This window comes from Patella vulgata, chromosome 8 (genome assembly GCF_932274485.2).
Source record: "Patella vulgata chromosome 8, xgPatVulg1.2, whole genome shotgun sequence".
Taxonomy (NCBI): Eukaryota; Metazoa; Mollusca; class Gastropoda; family Patellidae; genus Patella; species Patella vulgata.
Genome location: NC_065886.2, coordinates 12,408,422 through 12,429,642, shown reverse-complemented (window position 1 = coordinate 12,429,642; position 21,221 = coordinate 12,408,422). Strand labels below are relative to the sequence as shown.

General features: G+C 35.3%; 2 protein-coding genes across 2 annotated transcripts; both read left to right on the top strand.

The window, feature by feature from the left end:
* Window positions 1-2,646: 2,646 nt before the first annotated feature.
* LOC126830855 (mucin-2-like) lies at window positions 2,647-9,900 on the top strand. Its single transcript, XM_050561318.2, has 4 exons — window positions 2,647-2,892; window positions 3,719-4,240; window positions 4,331-4,397; window positions 8,218-9,900. The coding sequence occupies exons 1-4, from the start codon at window positions 2,766-2,768 to the stop codon at window positions 8,543-8,545; spliced, it is 1,044 nt and encodes a 347-aa protein (XP_050417275.1). The 5' UTR covers window positions 2,647-2,765; the 3' UTR covers window positions 8,546-9,900.
* Window positions 9,901-11,170: 1,270 nt separating this feature from the next.
* Window positions 11,171-18,887, top strand: LOC130010336 (uncharacterized). The gene is made up of 6 exons (XM_050561316.2): window positions 11,171-11,283; window positions 15,189-15,224; window positions 15,723-16,052; window positions 16,248-16,484; window positions 17,268-17,334; window positions 18,122-18,887. Exons 1-6 carry the CDS (start codon window positions 11,214-11,216, stop codon window positions 18,618-18,620), a joined length of 1,239 nt encoding a protein of 412 aa, XP_050417273.1. The 5' UTR covers window positions 11,171-11,213; the 3' UTR covers window positions 18,621-18,887.
* Window positions 18,888-21,221: the final 2,334 nt, after the last annotated feature.

The window sequence follows — 21,221 nt, the reverse complement described above, 5'->3', positions numbered from 1 at the left end:
TGGCATTTGCCCAATTTATAATTCTATAAATTGACCATTGTAAGCCGAGTTTGATAGGTAGAGAAGTAAAATTCAATGTCATCATGCGCCAATGCAATGAGTCACCTTACTTTTTGTGACCCAGCGCAGCCTAAGCAATTCAAATCAAGTTCGCCAACAAGCTTTTATAAAAGTTTACGGTCTCGTCACCGTGTAAAAATTACACCAACATTACCTACCTACAACGGTATCTCAATTCAGCACTTCCTGGTATTAGAAATGAGGTCGTATATTGTTGTCACACACACCGACCGTCCGTCCGTCCATCGTCCACAATTGCCTGTGGAGGCTATAGAGTTAGCATAGTTATCTGATGAACTTTAAAGGACAATATTACTGTCAGTCATTATCACATATGTGATAGAAATGGCTAAAATGTTATCACTCGTCACGCCAGTTTGTTATATAGAAGGATAACTCGTGTTTTCTTTGGAACGTATTTAACCAGCTCTATCAGAACTATTTTCTTTAAATTGATACACAGTGTCTAAGGTCATGAGGTGAAGAAGCGTAATGATTTTCAATTATTTCCATTGTGACCCTTGACCTCTTTGAAGAATCGTGTGGCCGCTTTAGATTTATACACAGTGGTTAAGATCACGAGACGAAGAATCCTGTTGATTTTTAGAGTAATTGCTTTGCTTTCCAATGGATTCTAATAAATACAGCCTGCGTTATGGCCCTTAAAATTCAATGATTTTTTTGTATACTAATCTTTTGCATGGAACAGAACTATAAACCATTCTTATGATTTCTGACATTCACTTAATGTGTTGTTACTCTTATCAGATTTTAGTGTATTGTAAATATGCGACAACCCCTGTTGATCGACTGCACGGACGACTTAGCTGTTGTTGACGCCTGGAAACCTATCTTTTAATCTTAATTACTTTGTGAAGATAAAACGGGTGAGTAAAGAATGGCACATTTGAATCCAATGTCCAAAAGTTTGTTACTATTTTGGGGACCCCGGTGGTCCGGTGATGATGGCACTTTCTCGCAAACAATTTGGTCCCTTGTTCGAGCTCGGTTTTGGTTTGGCCGAGAAAGTTCCTCGTAGTTTTCCTATGTGTGGTTTCCTGGAAAGAGAATAGGGTGAGGACTGGGAAAGAAAGTCAGTCGTTCGGGTGGGACGACAAATCATACATAAACAGTAAATGACTTCCTGGTTTACCTGGTAGGGTGGATACAGATGAAGATAAACTATCACAGATTTGTCATGGCTAGTTATTTACTATTTGTTATAACAATAAACTGTGTCTATATTAGCTAAAGAGGTGTGCAATATAATGAAGTCTTTAAGGAGCTATATATGGTATTATCTTCCTCAATTTCTTTCTACATAAATATACTGTCAGAACAGATATTATGGGAAAATACATTCTTAAATACGAACATACAGGGTATAGATTAATCTAATAGGTTGATGTTCTGCTGAGGGTCTATAGTGATTGACATACCAGTTATTAGCTAAAGTACCATAATCAACCAAGTTCTTTAATTGTCAGTAAAAGGTTCAATCTAAGATGGGCTACCTTTTAACAGCTGTACTTCTAATAACGTCGGGATTCTATATTGGTCAACTTGCAGGTAACTATTATTATAGTCAATATTGATGTTTTTGGGACATATTCCACATGTATTTCCTGATATGATGCCCTTTAATAGCCCTTTAATATAATATTCAAAGAGAAGTAGCGGTGATGGACACGTACAAATACGTATCGTACTCAACACACGAGCGGATAAAACTGTAAACGCTTAAACATGCATTATGCAAGAGCTAGATCTGTCTATTGCAGGTCTTTCTTTAGGCCTGAAATGTTATCTAAATTATTACTAAGACATTAATTAACCTGTCCAGACCATAATTAAATCTAGATGGGATCGCTAGTCTGCGATCTTTAGTGGATTATGAGTCGATTTACTGCATAACTTTCCTTCACGATCTAACGATTAAATGGATAATCGAGACTATGCTGTTTATCGTACTGACTTTAGTAATGATGATCGAGGCTAGGCGGAAATTTCAATCGCTTAGTTCTCGGTACATAGTGGATCAATTTCAATGAAATTTTCAGCAAATTGCCTTTACATTATCTAGTTTATAACTATTATAGTGAGAACTGCCAACTCGTTATCGAATCTCCCATAATGTATCTTTAATATTCTGGTAACCTTTAACCACTGATATAATAATGCATGTTAGGTACCGATTGTTATATATTGTTATATTTTCAAATCCTTATAGGAATAGCGGATGAGTGTACTACAGGAGAAAATATAGGTGAGATATGTTTACTAAATGTTCTATATAAATTAGATATAACAACGCCAATATGTCAAATTACTGTCCACCAAAAACAAAATAGGAACTTATTGACTTACGTATTACGAATTTGATTTGCACGAATATGTTTGAGATATTTATATATTCAATTGTAGTAACGAATTTACGGCAAAATGTCTTGTCACGAAATTTCAATTTTCTCTGATTGTTTACAGTGCTACCATGTAGTGATGTTACCATACCAACCAATCAGATGTTTATACCTGTTAATGGTAGTATATTAAGAGATGGCGCTAATGGTTGTATATGTAGTTTTACCATTATCGAAACACCTGATAACACCACCTTCAATAATATCAACATTAGTGTTGTAAAGCAGAATAAAGGTTGTGGATATAAGGTTATCTATGATAAAGGATTTATTAACTGTGAGAAAATGAATTCGTCTGTATCGAACAACCTCAGAATGTATAATGTTACGTGGTTAGCCTTTACAAAGGATTATACTGACGGTTTGTCAGAAACAGAAGGCTACTGCCTAAACGTAATAACGTCAAATGCAGGTAAGACAGTTAAATTCCAAACTTAAAGATACTTTCCCGTGTACAAACGGTGTGATTTGATGATATATTTGGACTAAAAACATGTTCAAACTAATTAATCTATCTAAAGTTTGCTTGTAATCCCTCTTAAAACTTTGAGTATAAATACCTAAAAGTATAAATAAACTGTTGTTAGACGTCATATTTGTCAACTCAATTAGTTGAGGGAGGGTCCATTTTTCAGAATGTATTTTTCATCACTTACTGCTCATTTATCATACATATTGAGGCCTAATTAATTATTTTCTGTCAATTTCTTTTGTACGTTGACATCCCTCAATGTTCCCCAAACCCTCTAACCATTTGATCAAGAAATAACAACCGCGCACTCAGTCAAGCTAGCGCACAATAAGCTGCCAGACAACAGTCGGATTGCCAGTTAGTGATACCCTGACATTTTTGCCCAGTGCTTGCCGCATGACTGTTTTTCCGGTAATCCATTATTTATCTAGTAAGATTGGGTGTATATATTTCCCATATATACCAAATTGACCATACTTTTACTGGAAATAACCACGCGAAAAATACGTTCGGGACAATGTATCTTTAAATTGCAACGAATCTGGGGGGGGGGGGGTTGAAAAAATAGTCCCTGCATTTTATCATTTAAACAATAGCTCAATATTGTGGTAATCAAAATTTATTAATAATATATAAATAAAAAGTATTACATTTCAATATTTCTCCCACTGCCACCATCCACTGTTTGTGATATCCCCAACTACAATTTCATGTGATATATATTTTGTTTACTACTGTTCATTTACACCCGATCTTGTCTATTTAGATGTTAAAGTGACCAAAACGTGCTATAATATGATTTCGCCATCGACATCAGCAGCTCCAACAACACCTACAACCAAGCAACAGCCAGCAACATCGGTTCCAGTAACACCATCTCCAATAACAACCATTTCAGAAATACTAACACCATTTATAACAACCATTTCGCCATCATTCTCAGCAACATCGGAACCAGTAAACCCATCTACAACAACAACCATTTCAGCAGCACAAACACCCTCTGTAACAACCCTTTCGCCATCATTCTCATCATCATCGCCGCACCAAAAATCAACAACAGTCATTTCAAAACCACTATCAAAATCTATAACAAACCATCCATCTATCGCCTCTTCCGCACCACCACCACCATCATCATCATCATCATCATCATCCCATGCCAGACAATCCACAACAATCAAATCATCATCTGTTCAGCAGGAATATACACGCACACAACTAGTACCAAGAGCAACGACACCTACCTATGATCCAAGTAAACCATCAGGAAATTTAGCAATACTAGGTAAGATATCGATATATCATCAATTATAAACCTTTGTTGGTAAAAGATTCTTTGATCTTTTAGTTACATTCAACTTGTTGTTAATTACAGTATATGGTATAATAGGAGGAGTAACTGGGTTATGTCTGTTAATAATTGTTATCATAATGATAGTATGGTAGGTACATTCTTCTTTAATCCTCAATATTAAAAAAACAGCAGTCGTGTTAGATAATCTTCCTGATGGAAATGTCACTGGGGTTTTTGCATCAATAGTAAAAGGGGATAACCCGGTTCAAGCCACCTGGTTGCCTTACCATAGCTGCGAAAATGTACGTACCGTAACATATGACATATTTATTTATGTTACAATTATTTTAGAACAAATTGTGCCCCACTAGCACTCCCACCCCACCCCCGCTTAATCCTGGGATCAGAATGTCGCACGCATAGAAACACCATCCGTTTTTATCAAATAATGTACAAAGCCTAAAGAAGCATGAAAAACGGCACGTGAACGAAGTTTTGGCAGAGTCAATTCGACAAAAAGTAGAATACTTCGAATCTGTCACGTGTGAAACTGCATGAGGAAATATAAATAACGGTTTGCCGCAAAGAGTTACTTTTGAAAATAAACTATACAAGCGGTTGCTATGCAAGCAAGATACGCCCACAGTTTGCAAGAGATGGGCAGAGAACGAGCTAAAAAAAACCAAAAGCCATAATCTAGGAACATACTTTTACATCCACGCTTATGAGGAGCGGCCATTTTGTCGGGCAGCATAAGGCACAGTTTTCATGAAAACCCAACTTAGCCATCATTTGGGTATAACGGTGATAAGTTTGAACGGTTTTGTAAATTGGATAAAAATTGTGATCTCTTGCGCGACCACAAGCTAAAAAGCGTTATTTCTCCTACAACCAGGGGTCATAATCCAGGATGTTACTGTCGGAGCAGAACAGTAGGACGTTAAACCCCATTTCATTTCATTTTTCATTTCTATATTATACATATATTGATACAAATCATATCATATATAAATTTTTTGCATCGCTTGCCTAGTGACAATGCAGTGTATAGCGACCAATCCCGTACGTTATATATTCTAAGAGGTGATAAACAAGTCCATAAAAGGGCAGTTAATATCGAGTTAATAATACTTACATAGGCGTACGCGGAGATGGGGTGGGGGGGGCAAGGAGTTGGCGAAATAAAGTGCACGAAATTTAATAAAACGCAAATTTTACATTTCGTTTAATTGAATACGATTGAAATTTTGCATACAGTTAGAAAAAATCCTGAGAATCATTAATCTGTTTAAATTGTCAAAATCGGTTCAGAAATGTTATTATTGTAGCTGGTTTTATATACCCATAGGTAAGCAGCGTTTACCAAAATTCTGTCAAAAACGAGCAAAAATGATAAAATAATATTTTGACTGACTGAATGATTTCGGTACAGGCTCAAATTATACACATATGTGCTAGCGATACACATGTACTAAAATCTACCACAAAATTTTGTTTTTTACCTTTTATTTGGACAAAATTGAAAGGAAATCAGACATATGTCGTACAGAAAAGTAATAAAAATAACAATATTAAAGAAAATCATAAAAAAAAAATCAGTAGATCTTGAAAATTGGTTTTCTGATTGTAGAATAATAAAATCAAACTAGGAAGTATGTTTTCTTTGACCAGTTATGAAATATCAAATAAAATATGAAACTCAATAAAAGGAAATGAATCGTAACAAACAAAAACCTGTTACACTAAGGTAGGCCTACATAATACATATATGTCTACATCATATTTACTAAGTTAAAATCAACAATAAAACTATTTCAATAATTTTTAATTGGGATAAAATAAAAGGAAAATGGTCTTATTTCTGACTGGAGTTGGAAAAAATAACAATATCACAAAAAGACATTAGAAACTGGTTTTCTTTCAGATGTTGAAATGATAAAACCAAACCAGAATTTTAAGTTTTCTCTGAATAATTATAAAATAACATTTTTATATCCTTTACAATTTTAAAATAACAAAAAAACCCTCGACAAATGAACCATCATTATGACATATGCCATACAAAGAAAAACTGTAGCCTAATAGCTGTAACCAATAACAATAAAAACAATATGGCAGCTGAATTTCAATTAGGTCCTTTACCAAGCTCTAGGAACCTGAAAAATTATAGTAAATATTTATATGATTAAACAATATTGGTAAACAATAATCAAATGGAATGGCCAATAATGAAATAAAGTTTAATTTTGACACCATGAATACATGGACGGAAATGAACTACGCCGTGTCCCGTGATATGTGCTATGAAGAATATTTTTATACCGTACTACTGAAATTGAAAACGCATACGATTCAAACTATTTTTATTTTTGTCGTCTCAAAGAATTAAAATTGTTAATATTTCAATTATTTTCTCGCATTTCCGCGTATCTAACGGTCGTCTAACTGTAATTTGATATAGTCTCGATCACCAGTACCTCATAGTGCAAAGCGTACGGGGAATATTCGTCTGAATGATAGAGACTACATTTGGCACGCCTTTACAGTATGGCCGATAAAATTTCGGTCACCTCATAAAAAATTGAATTTTTACGACTTTTAGGTCGACCTGTGGAAATAAATGAAGATGGATCTTATAAAGGAATATTTCATCCATAATTTAGCAAGTTCTTTTTCGCTCCGCATCTTCCACGAAAAAAGTATCGAAATTTTAAACTTTTCAATCGGAGAAAAAAAATATTCTTACCTTGTTATGTGTGACAAAATGTCCACGCGGAGCAACCTTGACATCTTATCTAACTGTTTTCGGTTGAATGGAACCCGTATCAATTGTATAGAACCGACACGAGGCCGTAATGCAAGATCTACTTTTCGCGAAAAAAATGCGCCATATTTGTGACAGCCAATTAAGAAAAACAATTACGTTCATTTTTCTGTTGGCAGACGCTATATAAAGAATTTTGTCTGGTGCCACTCAACTTTGTGCGACATTTTTCTGGCACCGATTTTTATTTTTTAAAGTTCAAAATTTACTCCGGGTGCGCGAATCCCCCATACTCCGCGACGATTGATTGGTTGTTTGGGATTTGGGATTCAGGTAAGACACCTACTATATTGGACCACATTGAAGTTGCCGTATTCACCGATTGGAATAGCAGAAAAATGCGTTTGCGCCATTAAATTTTCAAACATTCATCGAGCTCATACGCCTATGCATCACTGGATCATTTTATGTATTATTTAATGTGATATTTCTAGATTTATCTTGGTATTCTGGTTATTAAATAATTTAAAAGTCACGCCATAATCCAAATGTATAAATAATGAGTTTATTTATCGTTGATGTTATATATACGTATACAATTTCCCACAACGTCTTCTTTATATTAATATTGGCATACTTATTCAACAAGTACGTTACACAAATACCTATTATATTTTTACACATATTGTGACGGCGTTAAGGGGCATAATTAAAAGGTCTGACTATATTCATTTTACTCGTGCAAACCAGTGAGGTGTTATAATATATAGTTACATACAAATAGATGTTAATACAACCGGCTCAACGCTAGGTTCCCACTATCACGATTCGCGTTTGCGGCCATCAAGTTTTCCATTTTTTTTCGGGGGGTGGGGGGGGGGTGTCTATATGGTAATCTCCGCAGACGACCGGCTGTAACTCGAATATTTTGGGGGCATTTCAGGTTTTTCCAACCATCATTCATCGAGCCCGTACGTCTATAATTATTTTGATTTCCTAAATGACAAACTGTCAATATAATGATACACAGTAATAAAGTTGTACAAGTTGGAACGAGTAGACATGTTTTATTATGTACACACACTACAACCACACAATCATATAAAAGACCTACCAGAACATTAGTGTTAACTAATACTTATATTTCAATAATCTTTTGGCATGTTCTGCATACTGTTAAGTCCAAAATATTTTCTATTTTTAGTATTTGCAAACAAAGACATAAGAATGATCACTACAAACCGTCCGAAAAAAACGAGGAAAATCACAATTCCAAAAGCGTACCACCAAAAGGTGAGATGAATATACCAGAAAATGATTTAGACGTTAGCCAAGGGGAAAACCAGTCATTTTCAGTTACCAGAGAGTCTCATGAAAATAATCCAGGCTTTCTTTCAACGCAATATCCAAACGATGTGGTTATTATGGAACATGAATCTGATGTACCATCTCCAACATCAAATCTACAAGGTGCTCCTGGTAATAATAACCATGACAGACATGATATAAACGGTATAGCAAGCGACCAATAGCACGGAAACCACCAACAAGATCTTCCACAAACAGAGCCGGAACCGTAAATTCGACGAGTTCGAGGCCGACATGTTGTTTTAAGTTTGGCAACGTTTGCAATTCGATGGGTGACTATATTACCAAGACAAGCGCATCTGTTCTTTAACATGTACACCACGTCGCCTTAAATCTCAGAAAGTCCCCACTTGTTTACGAGTAGTTTAATTTAATATTGAATTCATTCCGATACTTCTAGCCACGTTTATCTCATCAATGCTTGAATTGTTTCTTTTTTTTATAACGCTTTATGTTGTAATTGCTATTCATGTTCATCTTGTTTATATAGACTTTTAAATAACTATGCATCATTATTGTCTACCTTGATCATCCTATATTACTTCCTTGTCAAGCGAGACTGGGCGTGGGAAAACGTAAAGTTTAACAACTAATCAAAATTCAAATTCGGCAACATGAAAATTGGTATTTGGGCGAAACAACCTGGGCAATAATAGAGACAAATTATGGTTACATACCCAGTCTATAGCTTAATGACACAGACTCGTGATTGTTTTAGTATTTTTTTATGTCTGTCAAGGCTACTCGGGTCCAAAAAACATATATATATATAGCAATGAAATTTTGTCACGTTCTTCTAACTTCTTTCTAGTCTTTGATAACTAGACTGAAAGAAGTAGTCACTTTAAACTGGAAATAATATCATATTCAAAATAACCCCATACTCTTCTATTTTTCCAATGTACAAGCACTGGTTTTACGAGGAACTTTTTAAACATCTACTTCTAAAACGCCCATATATCATCAGTGGATTACCAGATAGATTCAATATTTCCAATTGTTAAACTTTTCAGGCATGGCCAAATCGCAAAAATTACAGATCGTGATTTGATTCAGTATCAACTATTTGGAACAACCCAAATGAACTGTTTGGTCACTATTTTAAAATGCTTTTTTTGATATTTGTCGTGTTGTTTATTTTAGTTGTATGGATATGTGTGTCATATATATGGCTTAATATGGTAATGGTTAAAATAAATTAAACGAATAGGTTTTTTTATAGTAGTAACTAGTAATATATATACACAGTAAAACGAATATCGTTCATTGTACTATTTCTAGAACATCTGATACAACTTCTCATTGGGGTTTTCACATAGCTAACAAAACTTTTGTTGTACTTTAAATGTCAATTCACACATCAGTGTGCAGATGAATAATATGTTGAAATATGTCTTTGTCAGTCAAATCCGCTAAGTTGTTTATTACATGTACATGTATTCAGTCTAAACATAAATAGCGGTTTGACATATGTACCTATTTATAACAACTTACTATACCTGTGTAAAGCTTGATTAACAGACCGTGTATCTTTTATATCCTTGATGTTTTTGTGTTTTTTTTTACATAATTATACTGAGTTGTCAAATAAAAACGACACGGCTTAGAAAATAAGCTGTATTAATTTTGAAAGGAGGATAGGAATGAGGAATAATTTAAAATTGTACAGCCTCATGGCAAAATAACGTCACTCGTAACTTGTCATAGAACATAGGTATACCGTAGGCCTAATGAACTTCCTTTATCATGTTATCACTGTGTACCATTACAAATTAGGGTGGTTTATCATTTTTATCGGTATAGAAAAACCGCCAGAGGTGTGCGCAGGGTGTTTATTCGAAGGGGAAAGGGGGTTACGGCGTACGTGAAAATTTTGAAAACTCGGTGTGTGACTTGTGGTGAATGTCTGGATGCGGAAAGTAACATCCAATTTCACTCCCTCATCACACTAACCAACCAAAAGATCAAACATAGACGGTTCGTGGAAGCAAAATGCTATGGACCGCACCCGAATCATCCATTGAACATTGTATATCGTTACAAAGTCCATGGTGGTGTTTTGACCGAAAAAAATGCGTTTGTCTAAGAGAAATGTGGGATGAAATACAATCGGATTTAACGTTCTATTGTTCTGCTTCGGCTGGGCTAATGAATACGGGCATACGCCATACAGTACCCGGACTGCGGTGCTACAGCATACTCTTATATCGAATTCCAAATTCCAACTGTATGTATCATTTACGTGCGCGCCAATGAAAACATGGCATTCGAATATTCTAAGAACGAAATAAGGAGGAAGGCCTGACAACTTCAAAAGATATAACGCAATCTTTACCGAACCATTGTGGGGTTGGATGGCCGAATGGTTAGCTCGAGCGCGTTGTTTTTAAGGTCTGTTATTGAGTCAACTGGCGTAGTAGCGATTCCTCGATTGTACGTGACAAGAAGTAGGGTCGCCTGTCCAACCGCGTGGGTTTCCTCGGGTTCCCCAGTTTTCTCCCACTGCTAAAGACCCCTACGCGCAAGCGAATTATTGAAATAAAATTGAACCATATGTTATTCCCGAAATGACTAGTTTGTGTCGATTGGACGTTAAACCCCATTTCTCGCTCTCCCTATCCGAACCATTTAAATTCATTTAAATGTGGTCTCATCATCATGTGAACTAAATATAACATCCTGTAGATTAAAATACTAGATTATGCATATTAAAAATCATTCAAGCATGTTACGTAAATATATAACATCGTGTTGATTTAAACACATATTTATACATATTACAAGGTATAGCCAAGGAAGTAAGAAGTTTGTAGAAGATTTAACTATATCGAGATGTGTAATTATGGAATATTAGCCACAATTATCGTGATACTTATAGGTCTATGTATGACTGGAACTTATGGTAAGTCGATCAAAATATTAAATATTATATAAACATAGCACCTGAGTGCCGAAATACTCTAAGTTCGTACCGGAGTAAAACTTCATTGCCTGTTGCGTTATTGTCTTTGAATAGTGATGGAGACAGAAATGGTGTTTAACTTTAACACAAACTAGGTCATTTACTCATTTCAGGAGAAAACCACGAGGTTAGACAGGCGACACTACTTCCTGTCACGTTCAAACGGGGAATCGAAACCACGTCACTTGACATGATTTGACTTCATGTTCGAATTCTTTGGTTACATGATTCTGTATGTCCACAAATCATTTTTTATGAACTAAAGTGAACTGTTTAGCCGACATTTGGAAGAACAGAAGTTGAATAGACGGCCATCTTGGATTTATGCAAATTAAATCTTTTCCAATTGTTCGTAAATGCAGAATACCCTACTGAATGATAACTAAAAGATAATTCTTGCGGCGCAATTTGTTTTTAGGGCGTTTTTTATATTTACTAAACTGTATTACTCTGGTAAGTAACTTTAATGTAAACAGATTCCCATGTTACACACATCAAATCTGTCGGATAGTAAAAATCCATAAAAAGCCAACATGGTGAATATTTAATGGAACAGGTGGACAGTCATACTATAGGTTAGTTTAAATATTCCAAAACAAACGGATAATTTTCTGAATAAACTTCATAAATTTAATCATTAAATTCCCAATGCGCCATTTTTTCCCAAATTTTGAAAATAAAAGGATGTTATTCAGACCTATTTGTCAGGTATCTAGAGTCCCGGACGATTTGTTTAGTCCTTGGCTAAGTCCTTGCATCATTCGGTATAATTAATCAATCAGATATTTAATAACTAGAATACAAGCAATATAAAAGACCGGGACTAATCTTGCAGAACTAGAAAGAGATTTCAATTTTTTACCAAAAAAAAATGATGTAACATTTCCGGCAATCTAGTCATGCTGGCTAGATTGAGCGGAGTTGGTCGAGATAGATTTATGCTCATATACTGTGTATCCTGCATTTAAAGTGATATTGTTGTGTTATTCTTAGTCGAATGTGAGGTTAGTCGTAACACGTTCCTTTCAAGGACGACATCGTTTGTACGCCAGACACTGTATTAAGTCAATGGGTCACTTCAGCGGTCAAACGCCAGTGGCACAACACTGAATCGCAGCCGTTTAATTATTGAACAAAACAACAGAGTTCTGTTTTGATTAAACAAATTGGCGGTTTAATAAGATATCAGATTGTTAATAATAAAAGTTATAAAAGACAAAACTAGCTACATTTACACTTCACATAAATTCAGGTTTGACAGCTCTCAGTTCACGATATCACTTCACAGCTGACTCGGCAATTGAGTCAATTTTCACATCGAGTTCACAAGAATAGACAAAGTTCGCTGTTCACAAACGTTAGATTAATATACTGAGCGCCATGGAAAACGCATCACTTAGTTTTTCGTATAACAAAATGATTCTGTAAACATATCTTATTTATTTTGCTTCTTATTGTGAACAATATTCAAATGGGAACACATCAATAACAACACATTTTTACACTTATGGATGTTTAATCTGTAATCAAGGGTACAAAGTCAGAGGGGTCAAAACCAAAAGTACGACACAGATGTCAGTAGCGCATGTGTCCCCCACGCGACCCCTGCAAATGTGTAGGGCGGTCCGGTGATGAAATGTGAAGCCTCCCCACACCACTACACTTCCCCCACCTCATCGATTCGTTTCGAAGACGCAGCAATCTGCAAGACGTTCCCCAAGACGTCTCCACACACGCTGACGGCCATCAGCGTGATAAAGATGAAAGCGACTCTCATCACTGAAGAGCACACTTTGCCAGTCTACTCTTCTCCATGTCTGGTGTCCTTGAGCCCATATCAAACGCCGCTGACGGTGATGATCCCTGAGGATAGCTCCAACATAAGGTCGTCGTGCACGGAGTCCTACTTCTCTTAGACGACGTCTTATGGTGTTGGCACTTACTGGTCCTTGTCTCCCGACGACTGCTGCACCTGTTCGAGTCGCTGGGCGGAATCTGTCACGCAGATGAGTGACCCGGATGTAGCGGTCTTGAGCCTGGGTTGTAACGCGTTGTGGACCAGGACGTTGACGGTCACGTGTTGACCCAGTAATTCGAACACGTTCCACCAACCTTACAATAGTGGACTGATGACAATTGAAGTGTCTGGCAATAGCACATGTAGACATGCCAGCCCTGGACATTCCCATGGCTTCATTCCGTTGATTTTCAGTAAGTCTCGACATCTCTAGCTCGATTCCTTCACACGTCCAACAACAAATTACGACAGATTGACGTTTCCCAGTTCATGTACTGTACATTAAGTTGAAAACATGCTTTTAAAGGGCTCACACACTTTGCTGCACGTGAATATTGGGTTTTTCATGTGCATCTCGTGCAATTTTTTTTTTGCACACGGGCCGATTTTTTTTGCGTTTGGGAGCATTGTGTGAAACAATAGTTCATAGTATTGCATAATATTATACATACAAAACCACCTAGTAATAAAATATTTGGAGAAAAAAAGTGATGCGTTTTCCATGGCGCTCAATATAGTTCAATCGCACATTACACTAATTCACATACAGTGTCGCGGTAAAAATCCAATATCACGACCGCCGTTTAAGAAGACCGCCTCACACGTATTGACATGCACGCCATTTTCGCCGTTTCTATGGTGGACCGTTTTGAACATTACATTGAATATTATGGTCAATAAGGTTGACTCCAAGATTTGAAAGCTGTGACATTATATTGGTACTCATGCCTCGGCCGGCGATTAATGGCCAAAACAAAGTATGTGTATCAGGTATAGTGCCACGCGTTGGATTTGGAAAGCTTGTGATGTCGCTACCATATTCGAGCGGCTATCGTACACTGAGCACATATTAGCGTTGATTAAGCCGCGAAAAATGCACAAAATGATTCATTGTTACGTTATAGTCGTAACCCTAAAAAAAAAATTAAAAAACAAAAAAAAACAAAACATAAACCGTAGTAAATATAATTGAAATTGAAGAATGCCTTACTGTTCTGCACAGACTTTGCTGAAGACGGCGTAGTAAATATAAATTGTGATAAAGGATTTTACACTTTGGCTGGACTTCACATTTTTGACTTGGTAGCTTTATTCTTAGTGACTTTCTGGATTGAATAAAAAAATCAATGATTCGTGTGTCTGACGTCTAGTTATTATGGGTTTCCAATTGCATAAACTCTGTTGCAAAAACAGTTTTAATTCCAATTTTCTATTCTTCGATTTTTGACCTTTACTATGATACTAAATGAGCAATATGGATTTTCGTGGTTTTTTTAACGTAGTGTTTACTATTCGCAAGTAATACCCGCTGTATAAGCTACAAGAGTATTGTTTATGTCAGTGGTAGGCAAACGTTTTAGGTGAAGGGCCAAACAAAAAGTTTTGAAACGAAACGAGGGCCAAACAAGGATTATATGAAATGTCATTTTATGGAATAAAGTAATACTGAACAAAGCACCATTTCTGCGCTTTTATTCTACTCCATAGTTATATTTAGAGAAAAAATCAAAGCATGTCAACAAATCAAACCATAACGTAAAATGAAATTAGATCCAAGTCAAGTGATGTCAATTAGGCAACTGCGTCGTTGAGTGACGCTGCAAGCTATAAATAGACTTTAAAAGATTATTGATCCTACAGAGAGTAACGCCTGTTAGAGTTAGGCCCGAACAATCAGCAATTTCGATTTTTTAAAATTTCATTTAGAGATAAACTTACACATAAATTTTCACATGTAGTGGAAGGGTCTGGCGGGCCGGATTTGGCCCGCGGGTGTTATAGTTTGTCCACCACTGGTTTATGTCATATACATATGTTGTTATTACAGGAATGGCAGATGAATGCATTAATGGTCCAGATATAGGTGAGATATTCTATACAATGTATCTCTTGACTTCTAACTCTTGTTCATGTATTGTCTATCAAGTCCTTCTAAAAATCATTGTAGCTATCAACAGATCTTATACATGGAACTGCATCCACATACATATTGATTGTATAAGTTAAACAGTTTACAAAATAAAATGATTTAAACATACATTTATTAGCTGCGAGTGATCCATAAAATCCACCAGCCACTTTTGGATTTGGCGCCAATAAAAGTAGAGTGAGATTTAACAGTTTCACTGTCAGGATTTAGCCATACTATTAGTTCCTGACGAATAAAGTTAAGATAAACAAGTTTAATGTTTGCGTTTTTCAAAATGGACAACGTTAATTATAAAAACATAAACATTAACATATATTATTTTAATTTAGATATTTATCTAGATTGTTATTTCATTGTAATAAGATGATAAACTCATTGGAATATATTTGGACATTTATTATTGACCTGGACTATTTATTATTTTTTTTACAGTACCAGTATGTAGTAATGTTACCATGTCAACCAATGATATGTTTATACCTGTTAATAGTAGTATTGGTACAGGTTGTATGTGTGATGTTCAGTTAGTAGACGCCTCAGGTGACGCGTGGTATAATGTGGCTTTTATAGGTGTAGATGTCAATAATCTAACTTGTGGATATCAAATGCAGATAGAAAAAACTATTTCCTGTTCAGAGCATAGATCAATATTGGGTCGTTGGAGATTAGACCAGATTTATAGTCTGAGATTTACGAGAGATTCTACCCCGAACCCACCATCTACAGCAGGTTTCTGTTTCCGAGTTATTTCTGTAACAAGAGGTAAGATCTGCATTCTATTTATATGTATATATTCTTATGAAACATAACTTTTTGACTGTTCCGCTGATTTCATTATAAAAATACATTTTTGATTTATTTTCTGTTAACAAGATAACAGTTTTAATATTATTTGAAATGAGGTTTGTGTTTTACTCAGAGACCAGGTTTAGTGTGAGTTTGTTTTATGTTATATAGATGCTACAGGGTTTATATTTTACCCAGATGCGAGGTTCAAAATGAAATGTTGGTATATAAACACACCGACAACAACAGACACGTTATCATCATCACCATTCTTGTCGCCAATAACAAACATACAAAACGCAACCATCTCTTCTCAACAAGCAACACAATCATCTGATCGAACTTCTACACCAAAATATAATTCGAAGAGGGAAGTAACTGATAATCTGATAGACGAGAAACTACCAGGTAAAATAATCATCGACATGGTCGACATTCTTTCATCTAAAAAAATTTAGCTTGGTGTAAGTTGATATAGAGCTAACTTTACTTGATGTAAATTTATTGTTAACTTGAACACATGATCTGTGTTTGTAACGAAAAGTCATTATTAAATAGAAGCGAAGACTATGTGTATCTATGCATTTATACCCAGTGTTGTTTTGTTTGAATGATTGACCGTACATAAAGATATTATTTAAAGCTCAGTAGCTCAGTGAAGACGTTGGCTTGCTAAAAGGTCCCGTGTTCGATCCCTGCGTTGACCGAGAAAGTTCAACGGGATTTTACAGCGTGGTTCCTCCTTGTCAGTAGCGCAGGACCGAGGACTTGGCAAGGGACAACGTATAGTCACGTTAAAGACCCCTTGACAGTTGAAATTCGATATTATAAGAGTAGGCTATAGCACCGCTGTGCGGGCAAATGTCCCCCCTAGCACACTGTATGGCATATGCCCGTCTTCATTAGCCCATTTGGGACTGAACAGTAGGACGTATAACCCCATTTCATTTGATTTGAGGCTTATAGATTCACCTTCAGTTAATACACATTACGGTTAGATAAACAAGGAACAGCAATTGCAGTATAAATTGAACTTTTACGATGTTGTTTAGACACAGATCTAAGATTAAATGTTAGAAAAATATTAATATTTTAGTTGCTGCTATTGGTGGAGATACCTATTATTGTATTTGTATATTTTTAGTTGCTGCTATTGGTGAAGGCATATATTGTTATATTTCTGTATTGTAGTTGCTGCTATTGGTGGAGGTATAGGAGGGGCTGTTCTGTTATTGATTGTTTTTATAGCCATCGTGTTGTAAGTACAATATATTTAATTTATTTTATTTCTAACTTACCATATAAATGCTGATACAACATTGCCCACTTTGTACTCAATTACGCTGGCTTTAAGACACCATTTAGATGGTTGTAATCGATTATCGGCGGCCCGCGACTTTCAAAATACGAAAGCGATCATCTTAAAGCTAGTATGACCAAAAGGTCGCCGCAAAAAGGTACCGATATCGGCCATTCTTTTAGCCGACTCCTGTTGGCTTACCCACCGCTTTTTGTTTAGATATATACAATCCAGCCACACAGGTTTTGTGAGTAAGCTGCTGGTAAATAACCAGCATGTCAGGATTTCGGTGTTGGTCGGGTCAGGTCTTTGTTGTTAGTTCCTTATGGTGAGGGGGATTTGTCAGCATAGTATTGCCGTGTCATAATGTTATGGATTTGCGATATCACGACCCAATGACGTTGTCGGAAAGTCATTATTCCGGTAGATTCAGTTGTATAACCTCCTATAATGCGAAGCAGTATCGTGTGTTCTAGAACACACAGGCATAAACGTCACATGGCTTTGCGATATCAGGACCGAAGATCGTTGTCAAAGTCATCAGTCCTGTTGTTTGAGTACAACAGGAGCTGTGTAGTAACCTCCTATAGCAGTATGTGTGTTCTGGAACGCACAGGTATAAACATGTCACTATATGTTACCTTGCCCAATCGTCGAGGGAAATGTGAGTGGTTGGGTCGCCTGCGGACCTGTTAAGACGACATTCATTTTTACGTATCTTAAAATGTATTTCTTTTTTTTTCAGTTTATGTAAGAGACGACAACAGAATGACTATGATAAACCATCTAATAGAATAAGAGAAAGTACCAACTACAATAATGTACGTGTGAAGGATGAGATGATTATTACAGATAATGATTTGTATGTTAGTTATGACGATGATAAAAACCAGTCCACAACATCCCCTACTTCAGATCTACAAACTGTACAAGGACATACATATGCCAATACTAATGGTCCACTGTCATCAGATACAAACCATTCAACTCCAGATCTACAACATGTACAGGGCCATACATATGCCAATTTTGCTGGGCAACAACCATCAAATACAAACCAATCTACTTCAGATCAACATCTTGTTCAACCATCGGTCACCACTTCTGACAATAAATCAACCCAAGACGACATGATCATTCTAGAAAATGATTTATATGTGAGCGCGGATTCTATTCCAAATTCTTCCGCTACAGAAAATAAGCTAACGTGCCACGAACAATTGGACAAACGGAATTTGAATTAGAAACTAATCCCTATGTAAATAATGTGTATGCCGTCGTTAATAAAAACCGGAAACCAATAATAATTCAGAAAAAAATAAACATCGAATTAAAAACGATAACAGATCATGATTCTCAAGGAAAAACTTCCCATGTTGCAAAGTGGATTGTACAACAATTTATCACCCAATAATACATTCTACAGTAGATATCGCTTGTGTGATCAATTTCATAATCTACTGCGATATCTTCTTAGGAGATATCGCATTACATGAATTTGATTGTGCAGTTAGAAAGGAACTACTTTTTTGTATTTTCAAAGAACAGTTCATTTTTTTATTAAAAGTAAACTTTTTTTTTAATTAAAAATGAATTATTTTTATTTAATTGATTTTGATGGAAACACTGGGTCAATATAAAGGATTTTGCAATAGTTGAATTGCTGTCAAAAAACAATGTATCACTGAGCCGTAATGTAATCAGGTTCAGTAAAAGTGAAGTCTATAGCAAAGAGTTATATTTATTTATTTGTGCACGTAAGAAAGGATTGGGTGATAAATAAAATCTCCTACTCGTCTTTTTTGATATCAAAAAAGACTCGTAGGAGATTCTCTATATAGTCGAACATTGGCAATAGTGTAAAATATAACATGTAGATTTTAAAATAACTTATTAGTATGTCAAAATAATCTATGCAATGATTTAGTGCTTTCATTTAATATTTGATTTTCAATCATTTATATGTCAACAGTATCTTGTATCATTAGTGTAGTATATTGTATTGAAGGCTACTGGTACACGACTAGGTATGTTGTTACAAATCTAGGAATTTTGTTACAAATCTAGGTATTTTGTTACAAAACTAGGTATTTTGTAATAAAATTAGGTACTTTGCTACCAAACTTATTGCTGTGCTACAAAACCAATACTGTTGTGCTACACAACTATACACTGTATTAAATTCAACCTCACAAAATCACACAATTTTCAGTCATGGTGTCTATAATATAAACCGTGGATTATTGCCCCTGATTGCTATGGAAGACCAAACAGTTCTTTATTCAGCGTTCCCAATTCTTGGTTCTTAATTCATAGTCCTTAATTATTATGTCTTCATTTGTTGTCGTATTTCGACATTTGTACACTAAAATTAATATTTGTATCTTAAAATCAATATTTGTTTTACAAATCAAACATTTGTCATATCAGATTTGTATAAAACGTATTTTTGTTTAATTTAATTTTATTTTATTATAAAGATAAAATTTATTTTAGTAAATCAAAAAAAACCAACATAATCTACATTAACATTTCATCATAGATATACAACGAACAATAAATCTCGACCAAAAAATTTCTAAATACAAATCGCCAAATACAAATCTTGCAAAACATTTCGTCAAAAACATTTCTTCAATAACATTTTTCCAAAAACATTTCTCGAAATTGGTTAATCTGATCTAGCATTAAATAAAATAAATTGAAAGTAGTCTTCCTTTAGAAATTAGGTTTGGTCTGATAGTGACATATTTCTTTGGAAAAACGAAAGAGGGCTTTATCTCTTCTAAATCATGTTATCATGAATGTGCCAGTAAAATAGCTAATACTTGTATATTCAAAGAGTGATAGACAAATACTTTCCGGTGAAGAATTTTACGATAACTGGAATTTCGTATTAAGGCGCGTATTTTGATTTTTAAATACCCCCTCCCCTCACTAAATAGAGTTCAGACGATCCAAATTATATCGGCTTTAACAGGATACGTAAATATGAATATGTCAGAATATATTTTACAATTTTGAAAATGTATTCGGACCTTTTTAATGGTATGCATCCCGATATCTTGTAATTTGTGTTATTTTGACGTTAAATACCCCACCCCTTCCTCATTTAAAAAATGTTAGTGCCATTTCAAATATGTTGTTCTTTTTTTCATGTTAAAGTTAAAAGACGGGTTATCGTGTATTGCATGAGCGGAAAGTATTTATTTCTTTATCCCTCTTTCAATGTATTACTTCTTCTCTGGCACATTCATGATTACATGATTTAGTAGAAAATAAAACACTTTCGTTTGAGCAAAGAAATATGTCGCTATCAGACAAAACCTAATTTCTGAAAATAGACTACTTTCAATGTATTTTCTTTGTCGAAGGCCCGGCTCCATTAGCCATACTACGCACGTGGTTTCACTAAAGTCGCAGTCATCGAGCGATTTTTCGTTTTGTATATTCTTGCTCGATTCTTCTTTTTTGTATGCAAAGTTGATTTCCGCTCATGTCGTAATACTATTCCGGTTCGATGGATTTTGAGAAATGTTTTTGGAGAAATGCTTTTTGAAGAAATTTTTTGAAAGATGGAGATTTGTATTTAGAAATTTGTTGTTCCAGATTTGTTTTTCGTTGTATTTTTCTGATGAAATGTAAAAGTAGGATAATTTTTGATTTTCTAAAATAAATTTTATCTTTATATTGAAATACAATCAAAATACATTTTACAAATCTGATACGATTATGATCAGAGCCGAGGTCACTTTATCGTGTGACTATCTGGTGTCAATTTCGAGAGATTGTGACGCCCGATAATACATCTTCCCGAGTCAGTCCCGAGTATCTCTACAGAGGCA